This window comes from Pyrgilauda ruficollis, unplaced genomic scaffold, assembly GCF_017590135.1.
Source record: "Pyrgilauda ruficollis isolate IOZ18807 unplaced genomic scaffold, ASM1759013v1 scaffold16, whole genome shotgun sequence".
NCBI lineage: Eukaryota > Metazoa > Chordata > Aves > Passeriformes > Passeridae > Pyrgilauda > Pyrgilauda ruficollis.
In genome coordinates this window covers 5,881,435-5,899,672 of record NW_024514764.1, presented here as the reverse complement: position 1 = coordinate 5,899,672, position 18,238 = coordinate 5,881,435, and the positions used below count along the sequence as shown (strand labels likewise).

General features: G+C 45.7%; 1 protein-coding gene and 1 non-coding gene across 3 annotated transcripts in view; one reads left to right on the top strand and one right to left on the bottom strand.

The window, feature by feature from the left end:
- Positions 1-1,117: 1,117 nt before the first annotated feature.
- On the bottom strand, positions 1,118-1,199 carry TRNAL-UAG. Its single transcript has one exon. It is a non-coding gene; the product is annotated as a tRNA-Leu (tRNA).
- A 4,151-nt stretch (positions 1,200-5,350) lies between these two features.
- Positions 5,351-18,238, top strand: part of EEF2K (eukaryotic elongation factor 2 kinase) — a 26,804-nt gene continuing 13,916 nt past the window's right edge. Inside the window, exons 1-6 of one of the 2 annotated variants that reach the window (XM_041462631.1) lie at positions 5,351-5,466; positions 10,155-10,476; positions 12,266-12,316; positions 14,043-14,143; positions 15,698-15,758; positions 16,589-16,626. In XM_041462631.1, coding sequence (XP_041318565.1) covers positions 10,234-10,476; positions 12,266-12,316; positions 14,043-14,143; positions 15,698-15,758; positions 16,589-16,626 — 494 coding nt within the window. In that variant the 5' untranslated portion in view covers positions 5,351-5,466; positions 10,155-10,233. The remainder of the gene's footprint in view (positions 5,467-10,154; positions 10,477-12,265; positions 12,317-14,042; positions 14,144-15,697; positions 15,759-16,588; positions 16,627-18,238) is intronic. The other variant, XM_041462632.1, reaches the window with a different exon arrangement.

Sequence of the window (18,238 nt, the reverse complement as noted above, 5' to 3'; positions counted from 1 at the left end):
CTTGGGGAACAGAGGAACAAGCAAAGGCACAGATAGAACAGATTACTGCAAATAACACACACCAGGCTTACAGAGACTGCACATTGTGTGATTTCATGAATTAGCTCTAGCACCACATCTGAGGGAAAATAAAATTGTACTTGAAACATTGCTGAAGTTCGTGCTGTGCCTCTGCACAATTTCCCAGACCTGCTCCCTGCCCTGCCCCCGCTGCAGAGTTGTGGGTATGTGCTGGTAGGGCTTTTCACAGGTCAAAACCAGGTATTCTAGTTAAATTGGAAGTTACTAAGTAAGTTACATTGGTTAAGTGTATTTATGACACAGTAGAGGAATCTGCTGCTATGGGTTGCACAGATCTTTGTACAGCTTCCTTCACCTCCTGTACTTAAGGGCCACAACTAACACAGTTCAATTGCTCCTCCTCAGCTGAACCTAAGGCCCAAGTCTGTTTTGGCACCAAATTTCTGAAGTACGGCAGTTGTACTGAGCAAATCCCTGCAGCAGCTAAAGTGAACATGTTTTTCACGTTACTGTTCAGCTAAAATAGACCCAAAGCACAGTCCAGCTCCTTCCCATCCACCACAAAAATCTCTTTCCCATGTGCATCTTTCCAACATATAACATGGAGAGAGAACTACAAGATGTGAACAGTGGAGAGCTTGGGAAAGGACTAGGGATGAGAGCTTGAGAAATCATGGTCTGGAGGGGAGTAGTCATGGATGGGTTTGAGAATTCTGGAGAGGATGCGAACACTGGCACCTCCCCTCCAGGGGAATCCAGGGCAGGCCACAAAGCCCAGGTGCCAGGCCCGTGCGTCGGGGTGCTGTGATACAAAAGCAGCGCAGGAAGGCAGAACCCCTGAAAATTAGTGTTTCTCGTTTTATTCTTACAGCAAGAGACCCACACAGTGGATAATCGCTTTTCTCTAGTTCATATCACAACTTTCTATAATATTGATTTTAATTTTAACGACTGTGACCGACAGCCCCCAGCACTCACGGCGCGCTGTGCCCGGCCCGAGCAGAGCCGCTCGTACCGTACCGGCCCCGGCGGCAGCTCCCGCATTTCTGCTGTGCGGGGGGCGAAAAGGAGCCGCCGCAGCGAGGACAAAATAACTTGGCAGCGGTGGGATTCGAACCCACGCCATCGAAATGACTGGAGCCTAAATCCAGCGCCTTAGACCACTCGGCCACGCTACCGCCTGGCTGCTCAAACGCCCGCCAGGCCTCTTTGACGGGGGCAGCGCCGTCATTCTTTCCCCTCCTCTATGGACACCGCCCACCCATGTCCGCGGCACCACAACGCCTGCAGCGCCCGCCGCGCCCCGTGAACGCCGCCGCTGCCGCCGGCCCCGGCCCCGCGCTCTCCGTGCCCGCGGCTGCGGCGGCGCCACCAGGCCCGGCCCAGCGTAGTCCCCGCCCCCGCCCGGCAGGTGGCGCCGCCGCCCCGTGCCTGGCGCCGCCTGCGCACGTGGCCCCGCGCTCAGCCGGACGAGCGGCCGCTGGCCGGGGCTCGCAGCGGGGCTACGGCTCCCTCTCCCGGGCTCGGCCGCACCTTGAGCTTCGGCCCCTTCCTCCCCAGGGCCTTCGGCCATAGGGCTGCGCCTCGGGGCAGTTTGTCCGCGACAGGCCCAGGCCGGCACTTCGGCAAGGCGCTGCCGTGCGGTCTGTGTCCCACAGCAGCCGCGGCTGTGGTGGATCAGCTCCAGCTGGTCCTCGGGAGGGCTTTGCCCCTGCCGTGGTCCCGCAGGGTAGAGGGCAGCCCTTGGTGTTGCCTCGGCAGCCGCGATTGCAGGTGTGCACACACTCCCGGCCAGGCAGAGGGTCCGTCCTTCCCCGTATCAGGCACCCACTGCCTTCCCTGCCCGCTGCAGTCGCCTCCGGCCCACCAGAGCACGCGTGCTGCCCAAGAGCTGCCAGCTCGCTGCGAGGCCAGTGACCTTCGCAGGCAGCTGCTCGCTTGGCATGGCAGTGTGTCCTCAGCTGAACCATTCCCACCCAGCACGGGAGGCCCCTGCCGCCCTTATCTCGCTGGCAGCTGGTGGTCGGGCTGCCCACACACAGATTGTTGTCCTGCCACGTCGGTGCCTCCTTACCTGCTGCTGGGCTCCGGACGGTGTGGGCAGGTGGTTTCCCTGTTGACCTCAATGAGAGAGCTGGCTTTGGCAACCAGAGCCAGATTCAGTCACTGGTGAGTAGAAAGATGACTTCTCATGTTTGGGGAGGCCTGCAGGAGAAATTTGTGTAATTACTTTGTGGACAGAGCTAAAAATATCAAGACTAAATGCAATGCAATTAAAACAATATGGAGAAATTATGTCCACCATTGCCCTTCTTCCTGTAGAAAGTCATGCATTGGTGCTCCAGGAAGTTTTAGGTGTGTGTTACATGCACCTCCCATATGACTGGAGTGAGGTTTATGACCAACTTGATTCACCTTGTAAGACCAGATTGTCATAAGACTGTGAAGGCAAAAATTGTCAGGAAATTGATTGATTTAAAGGCAATTTTAAAATCTGCAGATTTAAACAAATACAGAATAAAATTGCTCTGCAAGTTAATATCATATGGGGTGTCCTTTCATTTTTCCTGTCAAAAAAACACAGTTCCCTAGAACAATGGTTTCTAAAGGAAACCTTATTTAAAATGAGCATACTGAAACTTTACAAGCTGTAGTGCTCTTGAAAAAAATTTCATGCAGTGCTGAACATACTCAATGGAAGAATAACATACTAGACTTGCAGGTCACTGATTCCCTAGTTGCCATTTCTAATTTAATTTTTAATATTTTCAAACAACAAAAAAGTGAATCAAACTCTTTACATGTAAAGGATAAAACACATAATGTATAAATAGAAAACTAAAGCTAGAAGATACAGCATGTCTGGGCCAATGCCTGATTTCAACATGTCTTTAGTTTTTCATCATCACTGATTGTTCTTTTAAAAAAATGTTACAGAGAATAGAAGCCCCAGGCTTAAACTTGGGAATAAGTACAGCCTTGCACCAGGGTAGCAGAGCTGGCTTATTTAAAAGCATGAGAAATGTGTAGCTTGACAAGGCATAACCTGTGTTCCTGATAGAGCAGAACATTCTCCATGAGGATTTATGGCAGAAGGCAGCCATGGGGTTCCTTTTAGTCCAAAATAAGGCAAAGTATTTTGTGTCCAGAGAAGGGAACAGAGCTGGTGAAGGGTCTAGAGGGTAAATCCTATGAGGAACAGCTGAGGGAGCTGGGGGTGTTCAGGCTCAAGAAAAGGAGGTTCTCTGCCACTCCCTGAAAGGAGGTTGTGGCAACATGGGGACCAGTTGCTCCTCCCAAGTAACAAGACAAAAGGAAACGGCCCCAGCTGCATTGGGGGGGAGGGTTCAGCTTGGATATTAGGAAAATTTTCTCCACTGAAAGAGTGGAACAGGCTGCCTAGGGAAGTGGTGGAGTCCCCATCTCTGGAAGTGTTCAAAAAACAGGTAGACGTGGCACTTTGTGATAGGGTCTAGTGGGTGTGGTGGGATTCAGTAAAAGGTTGGTCCTGACCTTGGAGGTCTTTTGCAACCTTAATGATTCCATGAGCATTTTGAGATTAAAATGAGCTATTCTCATGATGTGTTCAGTTGTGCTCAAGTGTCACACCAGTTACAGTATTCCACCTTTATCAGTAGCCTACCATGGCAGGTGGTGATTTTTTAACCATTATCAACACAGCTTCACACAGTGGGAACCAGACATCTGGCTTCTTCTAGGCTTACAGAATTCATTTGATGAGTCTGTGTTCTTCCCAAGCCCTGCCATGAAACATCCCAACATCAGCCCTGCAGGGTGCTGCTCTCCTCAGGGTGCTCAGCCAGGCTGACAGCAGAGTGAAAAATGAAGAAATGCAGGTTCTGGTGCTCATGGGGCAAAAGTGCTCAGTTTTTGATAACTGCTAATATTTGCCACAGTGATTTACAGCTGGGAGATGAATAGGACCTCAAGAGTTTTTCTGCACAATCACTGATGTTGCAAATGTGTTTCAGTTTAAACTCTGCACAAGTTTGAGAAAAAACTTGCCCTTAGGAAGCAGCATTAAACAGGGGCTCAGTCAAGTGTCTGCTTGACATTCTCAAACCAGGGCTTGCGGCCCATGGTGCTGGAAATTGGTGACAAAATTACAGGTACCATCAAATTGGAAGTTGTGTTCCAGCACATATGTGCTGCTCCCTCCAGTCCCCATGCTGAGACACAGCTTAATTTATGTAAGTAATGGCGGGATTTCCTGGCAGAGAGTCAGAGCATCTGCTCTGTGTGTTTTTAATTAAATATTGGTAATCTTCCTCCTGAAGATTATCTCAGCAGCAGTGTTTTTCTGCTCTCTTTGGTGAGTACAGGGATTGTGCATTTTTCTATCTGTGGTGCTGCAAGAGACCATCCATCTGTCACAAAGGACATACTCACATCTTCCAGTCTCGGTTCTGTAACCCCTACTCATGGTAAAAAGCACTAATGAGGATTATTTACATGAGTAAAGGATTGAACAGCAGTAAAAAAGGCAGACTCTTTGCAGGCTGCCAAGTAATACAATTAAGCCAGAACCTATTTACATTAATTTCCATGTAACTCATGAAAGGATAAGGAGTTTTGTTTAAATTTTCCACAAATTCTAGCTTGAGGAAAAGCTTAAACATGGGCATTTTCAACTCAGAAAGCCAGTGTTTTGGGACAAATTCAAATGTGGGTGCTTTGAGGAAACATGGTCTTTAGAACGTGAAATCTGGTGCATAATACTGCCATTTCTTATGGGGAAATGTGCAATAGCGCAATTTAATTTAACTCTGAAGACCAACCAGAGGCACAGGCAGGGCCCGTGGTCGCTCCCTGTGCCTTCCCTCAGGGCGGGGGGCTGCCGTGCACTGGGTGCTTCCCATGGGATCACCTCCCCAGGACACCCCCTCCTTTCAGCTCCGTGCCCAACAGGAACAGAAATGAAAGCAAATTTGGGTGGCTCTCCCGTAAGCAGAACAGGAAGAGAAATGAAAGCAAATTTGGGTGGCTCTCCTGTGAGCAGCGGACACCCGTGAGACCTATCCTGTGAGACCTGCACACCACCTCTCCTTCCTGTCCGCATTGGTCCCGGCATTCCCCATCGCTAATACCTCACGGTGTTAGCTGGGGCTTCTGCTCACTCAGATTTTTGTCGGTTTTCTTACTGGAATAAAGTATCTGGCAGGGTCCCGGCGCCGTGCTGCGGTGAAGCGGCCCGCCAGGCGCCCGCGGGGCCGCTGAGGGAGCGGGAGGCGGCGCCTTGCCAGGGCCGCGGGCCGTGAGGGGCGGCCCCGCTGCCCGGCTCCCGCCTCTCCCCTCCCCTCAGCGGGGCGGCTTCTCCTCCCACCGCCTGCCTTGCCTTAGCAGGGCAGCAGCTCGAGCGGGGTGTTGGGCTTGTAGGGTCGCTCCGTAGCGGGTTGCGCGGCGGATCTGGGCTCTCCTAAGCCGGTAGGTGCCATCGCGGTGCGGGACCTGGCCCGGCGGCGGTGGGAAGCTGCCTCAGCGCCGCCCGCGGCGGGAAGCGCGGGAAGGGCGTTTTTAATTGCGGAAAAAGACGATCGGTGGGGTGGTCAGAGCCTGCGAAAGGCCGGCGGGCAAGCTTCTGCGCGGGCCCAAAAATAACCCGATTGTGCATTGGGCAGCAGTGCTGCGCTCACACCTGAAGGTTGGCGTTCCGTCCATTTATGTTTCCCCGGCAGTGCGAATAATTGGGTGTTTAGGCTGTTTAAAAGTGCCGAGTGCTGTCTGTGACCGTGGAACAGCTGCTGTGTGCGGGGCTGACTGCGGTGAGTCCGCCCTGACAGCTTGGGACTGCTCCAGGACCGTTCGTGTTCGGAGAATTCTTCAAATACCTCAATGCGCATAAAGCACGGAGTTAATTAACAACGTGGGGTACTGAGCAAATGTCTGCAAAAAGTCAGCGATAGGTAATTGTGCAGAGTATTTAAAGCCAGTAGGAATGACAATTATGGCAATGGAAGGATATTTTAAAGTTATCTTGGATGTTCCTTCCCTGTCCTTTTCAACCCCCGTGTTTTGGATACTCTTAACGTAGTGTTTATTTGCACGTTTGGCAGCAGGGTGGACTTGACTCGGAAGGGCGTTCTTGTGCCCTACTGCCTGCAGCTATAAAAGCCATTGGGGTGTTTGAAGCTGTGCTGTGTTTCCTTGCACGGGGTTTTGTCTCAAATGCTTCGTATTCTGAGCTGGTGGAGTGGAACTCACCCCTTTGCTTCATGAATTTTGCATTGTTGCCCTCTAACACTCAGACTGATAAAATTATTATCCCAGCTGTGCTTGCAGGCAAACTGAATGGGATTTGTGCCATGGTGTTTGCAGTAGTGAGACACTGGAAGGGACCTGTGTTAAAAGCTTCTCATTAGAAACCTGTCTTTGGTAAGACAAGGTTTTCAACGATGGACAGTGAGTTGAGATATCTCTGGGGTTTTTTATCTTGTTTTTTTAATCACAGCTCTTACCTGGACTCACTAAACCTGTTTTCTTGCAGTGTGTGGTGCAGATGAGAATAGACATTTACTTTTAGGGGTCAGTTGGGTGTTTGGAAAGCGCAGTAGTTCTATATGCTGCAGGACATTAACATAGCTAGTGGGGTTGTTCTGGACAAGTTTATGTAGCTTTGGGTCTTTATCTCATAAAGGTGATAATACTTTTGAAGGTGCATAGTCTGTATGGTTGCTTAGGTTAAATTTTGAATCTGGACATTAAAAGAATGTTAATCTGAAAGGTGACTTCTCTCTTTTAAGAAAAAACCTGTTTGTTACTCTTACAGGTATCCTGTTAAATGGCTTTAACTGATGTGGTATTAAACCAAAAGGGATTTAGTATTATACCAGGGAGAGCTGAGTCATGCTTGCTTTAATGCTTCTCCACAAGACAATCTGGGAGTTCTGTTACTGGGCAGTTCCTGTCCTGTGTTAAGGAGTTGCACGGGGCTGTGTCTGAGCTGAAACGGTGAATTAGGAGGAAATGGAGATGCTCCAGTTGTCCCCTCTTTTGCTGACTGTAGTATTTCTATCACTCAGCTCTTTGGGATGAATTAAGGCAGGTTTAGATGCTGAGGCCACTGTAGAACCTTGGCCAAGAGTCTCCCTAAACTTTGTAGCAACAGACACCTACAAGAAACAAGTCATGCTTTAACAGTCCTGTGATGTGAATTTTCCCTGCTGTTTATCTGTGTTCACATGTTTGCATGTTGTCCTTGCCACTCACCTGCCCCTCCTGGCTGTGTAGCTCTTGGATATAAAGGCAAGAGAAGGAAAAATACTTGAAACAGGCATTAGAAAAACAAAAATAAATACAAACTAGAGCAGATTAAGAACTGTATTTTAAATTATCTGCATTTTGAATCACGTAGTACAAGGCTGATAAAAAATTGAATAAATTTTCAAAGTGGGCTGGAGTGGGTAGTTAAAATTATAGGTTGTGTGTGATAATGCAGGCTGGCAGGCTTGGTTTAGTGCAGTCTCACTCTCCTTGTTGCTTAGCCTTAGGAATGCTTCTGTAATGGATATTAAAGATTAAATGATCAAAACACAGCAGCAGTAGTAACAGAAATTCCTATATAGTACAACTTCTGTGCTATTATGCAAAAGTACAGAATATAACTCTTGGGATGAAGCTCAGGCTTTTTATAAGGCTTTTTGTCAAGCAAACTGTGAAGTTTAGAGCAGTGTTTGTGTAGTTCAAAATGTGGTTATTGAATTCTGTTTTAAAGAGCATTTTACGTGAGAATGATTCTTGGTACATACACTCCCAAAGTAAATATCACAAGTACTTTACAAGAAATATGGTTCCAAGAAAAACCAAGAGACTTTCATAAACACCATTAGCTTTAAATAGAAACTGATTGTGTGGTAATATTTCATTTACACAAGTCACAGAAATCAGAATGTTTGCAGTCCCTGCTGCATAAACCTGCATTGCTGCTGCTTCTCCAGCTGTCCTGAGCCCCATGGATCTGCTGATGTGTGTGCCAGCAGGAGCAGAAGGGAGTGCAGGACAGCACTTGGGTGTAATGGGGCTGTCCCATGCTATGCTATGTCCTGGGTTAGTCACGTCCTTGAAGCATCGTTTGACAGCTGCTGGCTGTGTGTGTGACAGGCAGCAGGGGCTCTCCAGCACTCAGTGCCCTCTGGTAAGATGATCACAGTAAAAACGGCAGTGGCAGCTGAGGACACCTTCCCTTGCCAGGAGTGTGTGTGTGCAGTGACACCTTCTCCCGCCAGATGTGTGTGTGCGCAGAGACACCTTCCCTGCCAGATGGGTGTGTGTGCAGTGACACCTTCTCCCGCCAGATGTGTGTGTGCGCAGAGACACCTTCCCTGCCAGATGGGTGTGTGTGCAGTGACACCTTCTCCCGCCAGATGTGTGTGTGCGCAGAGACACCTTCCCTGCCAGATGGGTGTGTGTGCAGTGACACCTTCTCCCGCCAGATGTGTGTGTGCGCAGAGACACCTTCCCTGCCAGATGGGTGTGTGTGCAGTGACACCTTCTCCCGCCAGATGTGTGTGTGCGCAGAGACACCTTCCCTGCCAGATGGGTGTGTGTGCAGTGACACCTTCTCCCGCCAGATGTGTGTGTGCGCAGAGACACCTTCCCTGCCAGATGGGTGTGTGTGCAGTGACACCTTCTCCCGCCAGATGTGTGTGTGCGCAGAGACACCTTCCCTGCCAGATGGGTGTGTGTGCAGTGACACCTTCTCCCGCCAGATGTGTGTGTGCGCAGAGACACCTTCCCTGCCAGATGGGTGTGTGTGCAGTGACACCTTCTCCCGCCAGATGTGTGTGTGCGCAGAGACACCTTCCCTGCCAGATGGGTGTGTGTGCAGTGACACCTTCTCCCGCCAGATGTGTGTGTGCGCAGAGACACCTTCCCTGCCAGATGGGTGTGTGTGCAGTGACACCTTCTCCCGCCAGATGTGTGTGTGCGCAGAGACACCTTCCCTGCCAGATGGGTGTGTGTGCAGTGACACCTTCTCCCGCCAGATGTGTGTGTGCGCAGAGACACCTTCCCTGCCAGATGGGTGTGTGTGCAGTGACACCTTCTCCCGCCAGATGTGTGTGTGCGCAGAGACACCTTCCCTGCCAGATGGGTGTGTGTGCAGTGACACCTTCTCCCGCCAGATGTGTGTGTGCAGTGACACCTTCCCCTGCCAGGTGTGTGCTACTGCCCCTTCCCAGAATCGACAGCTCCCGCATGGTCTTTGCTGGGAGAGCAGGTGAGCCCTCCAGTGCTGGAGTTTCCTGTGTTGCTGGCTGAAGTGTGGGAATGCTGCCCCCGTCAGAAGAGCAGTAACCAACAAGATAAGGCTGCTGGTGGAAGCTGCCTCATGTTAAGGCACTGTTTCTGTGGTGACCACTTTCTCAGTAACTGGGGAGTGAGGTCAGCAGCTATGAATACTTCTGTAGGAGTGTATTCATCTTCCTGTTTCATGCAGAAAGAAAACTGAAAATGCAAAGGGCTGAGGTATAACTGTAAAGCAAAACTGAAAACTTGGTGTGTGGTTGTTTTATTAGACTTGCTCTGTGAAAATCCCTGATTTTCCTGGGTGGGTGAAGAACTAGACAATGTGACACTTAGAAGTGTCTGTTTTAAATTAAATCCAGTTGCTCAGCCAGCATCGGGGCCAAATTTTGAATATTCTCACTAATCTTCTATTTTGTATGTGCCAGTATTTCCAGAGTATCTGTGTAAACTTCCACCTCTTCCAAGGGCTTTACTCATTCCTCCACCTCATTTTTCTGCAGTGTGCTACACTGTCAGCAGCCTGTGGGCCATTGGCTGTATGTGAGCTAAAAGCCAACTTAAGTCTTGTAGATGGTGGAAAATTTTTCAGTGTTGTTCTTATAATACTCTCTAATTCATTTGACTGATAATTTGTACAGAATATCCTTGAGAAGACTTGTCCTGAAAAGATTTGAAAATTTGACTGTGGTGGTTGAGGTAAAACTCTGTCAAGTTTCTAAGACGAGTGTTATGGAACTCAGCATTTCTTATAAGGAACAATAAAGAGCCAGATGCAAATATATTTCTTTTCTGCCAGTGTGCTGACATCAGTGTCGTGCATTATTTGTTCTTTTAATAACAACCTTTTCCTTTTCTCCTCTCTCACCCAGCTTCTTCCCCCTGTTTGCATGTGCATTGGAGTAGTGGGTGTTCCAGTCCTGGCAGGAGTTAAGCCAACCTCCTGCAAACATGGCAGACGAGGACCTTATTTTTCGTATGGAAGGGATTGACAATGCCAGAACGACTCCAGTGGACTCTGGGAATTATCTTGATGCTGATAGTGATGATGAAGACAATTATTTTATCTGTCCAATAACTGATGATCCAGTTTCTAACAAGTCTGCCAGTACCAAAGTAGACAATTATTACAGCAGCTTAGCAAAAACTGAGCAGTACAGTTCAAGCTCTTCTCCCAGAAGCTTTAGCTTTAAGGTGAGTATTGGCTCCAGTCTTCATTAAGGTTTTGGTTTTACTTAGTTGGCATGAGACGTTTTCTGACTGCTTCATCTCTTGTAACTAACACTTTTCAATTAAGATACTCATCTGTTTTTTCCAGACCTGCAGTTAATTCCATTAAGCCAATAGTCTGACACTGCCATGGAATTGCTTACTGTCCCTTTCAGTTCAGCAGGGGGATCTTCCTCCACTCGGTCCAGGAGAAAATTCACTGCCATTAGGATCAAATCATTTACAATGCAGTATGTTTGTTGGGAGATTCAAAAGATACTACAATTGGTGTAAGAAAAATTTGGGCCTGTCAGAAAATAATTTATTATGAATTTTTGTAGTCTGTGATATTTTTAGTTGAACAAATAAAATTGTAAATTATAAAATTGTAAGGACAAGTTTTTATGTTATAGTTCCTTCTTGGGGAGCTTTTGACATGTTGACTTTCATGCTTGAGCATGAGGCATCACACTGGCAGTAGCTCCTGACAGTGTACACAAGCAGTATCTGACCTTTTTGGGATGAACAGCAGCTACAGCATTGCAGGGAGGTCAGAGGGGCTGTAGCTGGTGCTTCCTTGGCAGTGTGTCCTTTTCCACTCAGCTCCCTTCACACAGATCAGGCCAGGCAATGGAGCCTCAAGTGACATCCGCTCTAACTTACATATCCTAAATAAATGCAGTTTGTGTTTTGTTATTTGTGTTTACATGCTAAACTGGCATGTCTCAGGTTTTCCTATATTTAATGTGTTTCATTAACACATTTCTTATTATAGATATTAACATTTGTTTAATAGATACTCTAAAATCTTGGTTATGCCTAATGCATGCTTTAATTGTGAAAAAATACTGGGGTTTATTTCAGTCAGATAATATCGTGAGTAACACATTGAAAGTGAAGCTGGCTTGTCTGCAGGAACATTTTTGCAAAGCTAGTTAACAGAAACATTAAAAGGTACATAGGCCTAAGGAAGGTGAGGAGCAAAAGCTTAGTATAGAAATGGGACAGATGTTGGTGTATGTTAAACTAAGCAAGTCAAGACCTGATAGGGAGCTTAGTCTTCGTTTGTGTGTACATTTATCATGTACTAAACACTTGCCTCTGGGTCTGCAGTGCAATTTCTGAGTCATGTGGTCTGAGATAAAACTGATAAGGATTTCAGAAATTGCAATTATTTCCTCCTTCCTAAGCTGTCATTTTGCTTCTGCAGAATGTTTGTACCCATATTTTGGCCTCTACAACATCTAGTTTGGAATTGTAGGTCCTCTCACAGATAAATTGCTTTGTACTGAGATGTGGAGCAAGCCAGTCTCCATCTCCAGTTTAAGCTGCAGGAATGGTGATGTCCAGCACAATGGAGCAGGCAGGCAGGGCTGATGGGATCCTAAACCCCACAGCCTGGCCTATCAGAGTCTGCCTGTCAGACCTCAGAGCTAAAGCAAGGCAGTGTGGGCCCTTGATAATTAAAGGAAGAGACAGATAGAGAAGTTAACTCTGCTTTAAACAGGACTCAGCACAGTTTAATTAACAAGTTAATAGGCAGTACCCTTTTAATAAATACTTTGCAATAAAAAAAAATTACCAACTTGCCTCAATAGCTTTCTTCACAGGTGTTCTAAGAAGGAACTTAAATTTGGAATATAAATTGAAGAGTGGATTTTAACCGTCAGTTTTTTGGGTTTTTTTTACTAACAAAGAGAACCAAGACTCTTTGTCAATCATTTGTCTTATCACATGTATTTTCCTACTTTCATGTCTCTCATGGATCCTTTAGAATGACACACAGCATCGTTCTAAGCATGGCTCTGTGGTTGACCATGGTCGGGTAGGTTCAAAAGAAAATGTCAACACCATATCTAATAGATGCATTATGATTTTTTGGCTTGGTTTTGTTGTTTCTTTTTTCCTTTTATGGATTTTTTTTGTTCATTATTTTATTGTTTGGGAGGACTGATTGCTTCAGCCCATAAGAGTCATCAAGTCAAAACTAAAAGAGGTACCTGCTAAATGGAATAATACCCATCCTGTGTTCTCTACCCTGAAATTTCACTGTGTGGCAGCCATACGCCTCCAGCAGGAGAAAAATTGCACTGTTAGCACCATTTCCATGAAATCCAACCAGTGTTTGTTTGAAGATTAGGATACAGCTGTTGTACAAAGCACTTCAAGAGATCAAGCACTAGTAATTAACTTTTTTAAATTATCATCTAACATGAACACAAATCCCTTTCGGAGAGGGAATCTACCCAAGAATGATTTGGTGCAGCAGATCAACCAAGCAGTTCTTGTTGCTGTCTCTCCCTATTTCTCTCATAGGTATTTAAGTGTGGAAATTCTCAAGTCCATATGAGCTGTCATTGCATGACCTGAGGCAACTTCATTTTCTTGTGAAACATGTAGGAGATCTTTCTCAACATGTCCTTTAAAGTAATTTTCTTTAATGTAGTATTGTTTTCATTTTGTGTTATTATTGTCAGAAAGAGGAGCATTTAAATTGTTTGCAAGGTGTGCATAATTAAAGCTGAAATTCAAAATAAACATGAACATTTAAAGCTTAGCTGCTTCAAAAACTTCATTGATGCCATTGCTGACGCAAATTTGTAGTGTATTTTTTATTAAAAATGACTAATTTTAATTCTTGAAGATAACAAAATAATCACAACATTTTAAAAGTTACTGTTTCTGCACACTTGGAGTTCAGTCAGAGAGGCAGTAATAATATCTCAGAGCTCAATACTTCTTTGGCAGGGTGCAGAGTGCTTTTTCTCCTGCTCACTTTGCAGAAGGCATTTGGCACATCACAGGATCATATCTCCAGTTTTCTTGGAAATATACAATGTAAGAGAGGGAGAACAGAATGTTAAGGGTAAAGCATCCAAATTGGCTGGTAGAGAGAGGAGACTCTACTCCAGAAAACTGCTTTGATATTTTACTCTTGACTTGGTGAACGTTGAAATAGCTACTTGTCTGGAATTGTTATAATAATCAATTTTTACAACATTCTAATTTCTTCTTTCTCATGCTGAGCACAGTCTGGGACCCTGGGGTTCACAGAACTTCTTACTTTATCCATATTGATTGTATCTTTAATGAACTTTTTTATACTTTTATGCATGCAAAACCAGCATATGCTGCTACATATGAAAAGCTAAAAATCAAAACAGAAAAAGTGAATGAATATAATCTGGGTGTGCCTTATTGCCATTTGCAGAGCAACCTGCAAATGTTAGAGATACCTGCAAATGACCACAGATTTTTTTAAATTGTATCTGGTATATACTGTGCCAGATTCTGTTCTCAGTAACTTTACAGTGGTGCAAATGGAACTGAAATCTATGCTTTATATATCTGAGCTGGGTTTCATTATAATTGAAACTATAAAAAGGTCAGAGTTGTTTTTGGTACTACTTGGTCCCTGCTCTGAGTAGTGCTTTGGGGACTTGTGTAGTTGCACATATCCATAGGATTGAGATCCTGATGTGCTCTAGAAAGTGCTGTTTTTGTGAGCTGCTTCTGATTATAAATAAAGTGCCAATCTGTAACTTTTTCAGGAAACCTGGAAGCATGCTATTGAGAAAGCCAAGCACATGCCTGATCCCTGGGCAGAATTTCATCTGGAGGACATTGAGACGGAGCATGCCACTCGTTACAGGTCTGTGGGTCTTCCTGCTTTGGATGCTGATACTAAGTAGGACTGATGATTTGTGCAAGGGCTGAGTTTGTGTAGTGCAGAATATCTAGCTGAAGAGCTTTCATGACGCCCAAAGTGAGTGGGTCTTAACTCAGTCTCCCAGGAATATGTAAATACTGCACATCATCAAAAATAAACCTTTCAGCAAACCATTGTCACACTTCCTCTTACACCTCAGCAGTATCTAGGACTTCCACTGTGTAGATAGGAAACAAGGCTGAAAAGTATTTTCTGGTTGATTTATTAATGCCATAAATGTAATCTAATGAGGAAATTAATCCCAACTAAGAGGAAGCATACTTAGTTGAAATAGTTTGGGAAAGAAAGCAATATAACCCTCTACAACTTTCCCAAAATAGCAGTTTCAATTTTGCTAGTCCATGCAGTATTGTTGCATGTGGCTGGAATTTAAATCCTTATAAAGCCCAGAATAGCTCAGTGTGGTCTACGTGCTAAAAGGGAGTTTGGCCCTGCAACTGGTTTCAGTGCTTTAACATGAGCTTTGCCAAAATATTTACTCTACTGACACAGGTTTCTGGGAGGAAGGGTTAGGGGTTAGAGGCCAGTTCATCACCACTTAGCGAAAGTGTTTGGGGAGGCCTCCCTTCCAACCCCATACCACTTATGCAGTGCTGCTCTTCCCCATAGACTACATCTGTCCCTGGTCAGCCACACAGTCCTGAAATAGTTTGCATATTTTAAAATACAAATAAGTGATAATTTTAATTTAGGACGGTTCAATATCCTGTTAAAAAGAGATGGCTCTGATACTCCTGTTTTTACCTCTTTCTTGGCTGCAAACTGGGGTGATACATAATACATAAATGAGAATACGGGGTGTCTGCATGCATGAATTACTCTCTGCAGGTTGGGGGAACCAGGCTGGAAACAATCATGTGTTGATGACTCAGCTGCTGTGGTTCTCAATTTGGCTTTCACTGTGTTGGGAGTTCAAGGGGTGGGGAGAAACCACAGTCGTACTCTTTGTATTATCACAGGGTTGTGCAGGGACTTGCTCCTCCCTCAGTGCAGTGTTGGGCTGTTCCTGGCCCCACTGTGTCTCACAGCTGGTGCTGCTCACATTCTTTACAGCCCCAAGGCAAATATCCAGCCACAACCAGGCTTATGTAAGCTCAGGGTTGAGGGAGACAACCTGCCCAGTGTGTAGAACTTGGTGAGGCCCTTTCTGCCCCCAGTGTGCTGCCCGGGCATCACAGAGGAGGTTTAACTTCAAAGCAGATAAAGCCTGATCTGTAGTGTTACAGAAGTTCAGGTTCTGCCTTAGAGTCTGCTCACTGACAGGAGGATTTAGTGTCTCTTCAAAGAGCTAAATGTGTTTCTCCTTGCCTGCCCAAAATGAGGAGGGCCAGAGTGTAGTGGGAAGACTGGAAGCTTTTGTGTGGGAGTGGCAGCAGCACTTTCCAGTCAGTTACAGGTAAGGAAGGATAGGTGCTGGAAGCAGGAAGATTTGGGTTCCCTTTGCATTCTTCTGAGACGTGTCTCCTGATTTTGCAGGTACAATGCTGTTACTGGGGACTGGGTTGAAGATGAAGTTCTTATCAAGATGGCTTCTCAAGTAAGATCACACTGTCCTTCATGTTTACTAAAAGCAAGTGTGTAATTTCCTTTCTGTTCCTGAATAGTCATAGCAAGATGTTTTCCTTATAGAAAATTTGAAGTCTCAGTGTAATTCTTTTCACCTACCTCTTTTTATTTGTATCCTTCTCTTCAGAATAGAGTAGAAAATGGAGTCAGTCCTTCCCTGTCAGCAACATGAGGCATTTGTTCCATTCCCAGTGATTTCCCTTCCATGTCACCCCTCCCATTTCCTGCTGGCATCATTTCCCTGCCTGGCAGTAGTCCTACTATTTTGTGTGCTCCCAAATAATTTCTGTTGTTAGAATGAAAACCAACTGAGTTTTCTGTATGTGAGGGTAGAAGGCACTGTCATTTCTCAGTTAAGTCCTGGACTTGGTTGTGTGTTGGGGTTGCCTTGCTCTGTGCTGCTGGTCGAGTATCTGGCATCTGGGGAGATGATGCTGTCTTTGGCACATCCTCTACAAAAGCCTAAATGCAGAAAGCATGAAATCTGTGAAGCTTCTTTGGGCAGTCACACAGAGCTGACTCCCATCTGGGGAGAGAATTTAAATAGCTTGTTTAAAAGACATACAATGTCTCTCCGTGGGATATTGGTAGGGGGAGTTTATCCAAATGCCTTTTCCCCAGATACCTGCTTACACCACCAGTGGGTTTTCAGTTTTCCTTGAGGAAATATTTCTATAGAGCCTGTTTGAAAACTGCTTTCTGCATGGTATAAAGGGGAAGTCATGGTTGTGTCTCTTACTGGTTAGAAATTAACTTTGTGGAAATGGCAATGCTGGGTTTTTGTTTTTTTCTTTTCCCCAGCCTTTCGGCCGTGGAGCAATGCGCGAGTGTTTCAGAACGTGAGTATCTGCCCATTTCATCTTTGTTGGCCTCCTTGCAGTATTTTTTTCTGTGGTGACTGGAATTTCACTTAGATGTAGTGGAAATTGTGTAAAGCTCGACTCCTTTCTAAAAGGCTTTGCTGAGGGGTTTATCCCTGTTTGTGGGACTGCACCTGCAGGGAGTGGGATTGAGAAAGGAGAATGTTCTCTGAATGTTGTACTTCCACCGTCCCTGGGAGGCAAAATATTCATGAAAGTATAGTAACAGCCACTTAATTTCTGTGTTCCTTGTGTGCTAAAATATCTTAAAATTTGATATGAGGTCATAGGTGTGTGCAGCCTGGAGACCGACTTGAGGCCTGTAGTTAGGCAGAGAAAGGAGGAAGAAAGAGTATCTGGTTGGTGCAGTCTCAACTGGAAAAGCCTCCATTGGTAAAGAAGGTTATCCTCCTAGAGTTTGCTCTGGATCACATGTACCAGAATAATGTTCTGAGTAAGGCAGAACTTGAACACTAACAGTTGTGCTTCCCAGAAAGATAAAGTGTGGGGAAAGACTGAGGAGGAACTTTTCCTTCCTGGGAGAGTGTTATCAAATGTTATTGTGGGGATCAGCATCCAGCTATAAATTGGTGTGTGCTAAGAGATTGCCCCACCCCTTCCAGGCTCTGGAAATGTTTCCTGGAAAATGTCAGGGGTTGTGTGTTTAAAAACAGTCCCCCTTCTTCCCATACGTGGAATCCAGAGAAATTGGGGGTATTCATGTGGGGTTTCAGCTCTAGAAAGATAGACACTCCTGAAAGATGGAAATATGATGTTTTGAACTTAAGGAAAAAGGAAGAAAAGTAACCCCACACTGCTGCAGTTTGGTATTGGCATTTCAGTATCAGTTCATGCTGGTGGCTCTGTTCCTGCAAAGCCAGCTGGATACAGTAGTGAATGAAGCCTAGGAAGTAACAAATCTGAGCCTGCTGACATTGCTTTTAGTTCTTGTTACTTAGCAAACTCCCCATTACACAATATTTTGAGTAATGCCATAAACAGAAATTTGTTAGCAGTTTTGCCTTAACCTCTGGTACTAAAAAAAGCATAACTTGAATGTCAGCTTCCTACTGCTGGGTTTCCCATGTGTGTCAGTGGTACAGGGATATTTCCCATCTGGAGCTCTCTCCTAGATTTTTGTAACTGTGCAAGTTTTTAGTTAAGACGGTGACAGCCTTAGCTGTCCGTGGCCCAATGCACCAGTGTGAGGATATTGACTTTAGAAAAACATGAGCTGGCTTGTTTTATGCAGAGGAGTGTGTTCCTTGAAGAACTGGGAAGGTTTGGGATCTGGCTGAAATTCTTACCTCATTTCCTTGTTCATTCTTTCCAAGGCCTCTGTTGCTGTGACTGTGTGCCCATCCCAGCTGGAGGACAGGCAGCATGAAGTTGCTTTGCCTGTAGAGTGTCCCCTGTACCAAAACCTCTGCAACAAGTTCTTGGCAGGGAGAGGAAAAAGAACGAGGGGAGAAAGGGTTGAGAGTTTGAGTGCTGCACTAATTAAAGCACCTGCCTAATGCATTTGTTGGCAGCCAGCAGATCCTTTCTTATCAAAGTTTTCCTGGGCTACACACTCCCCCCCACCACCCCC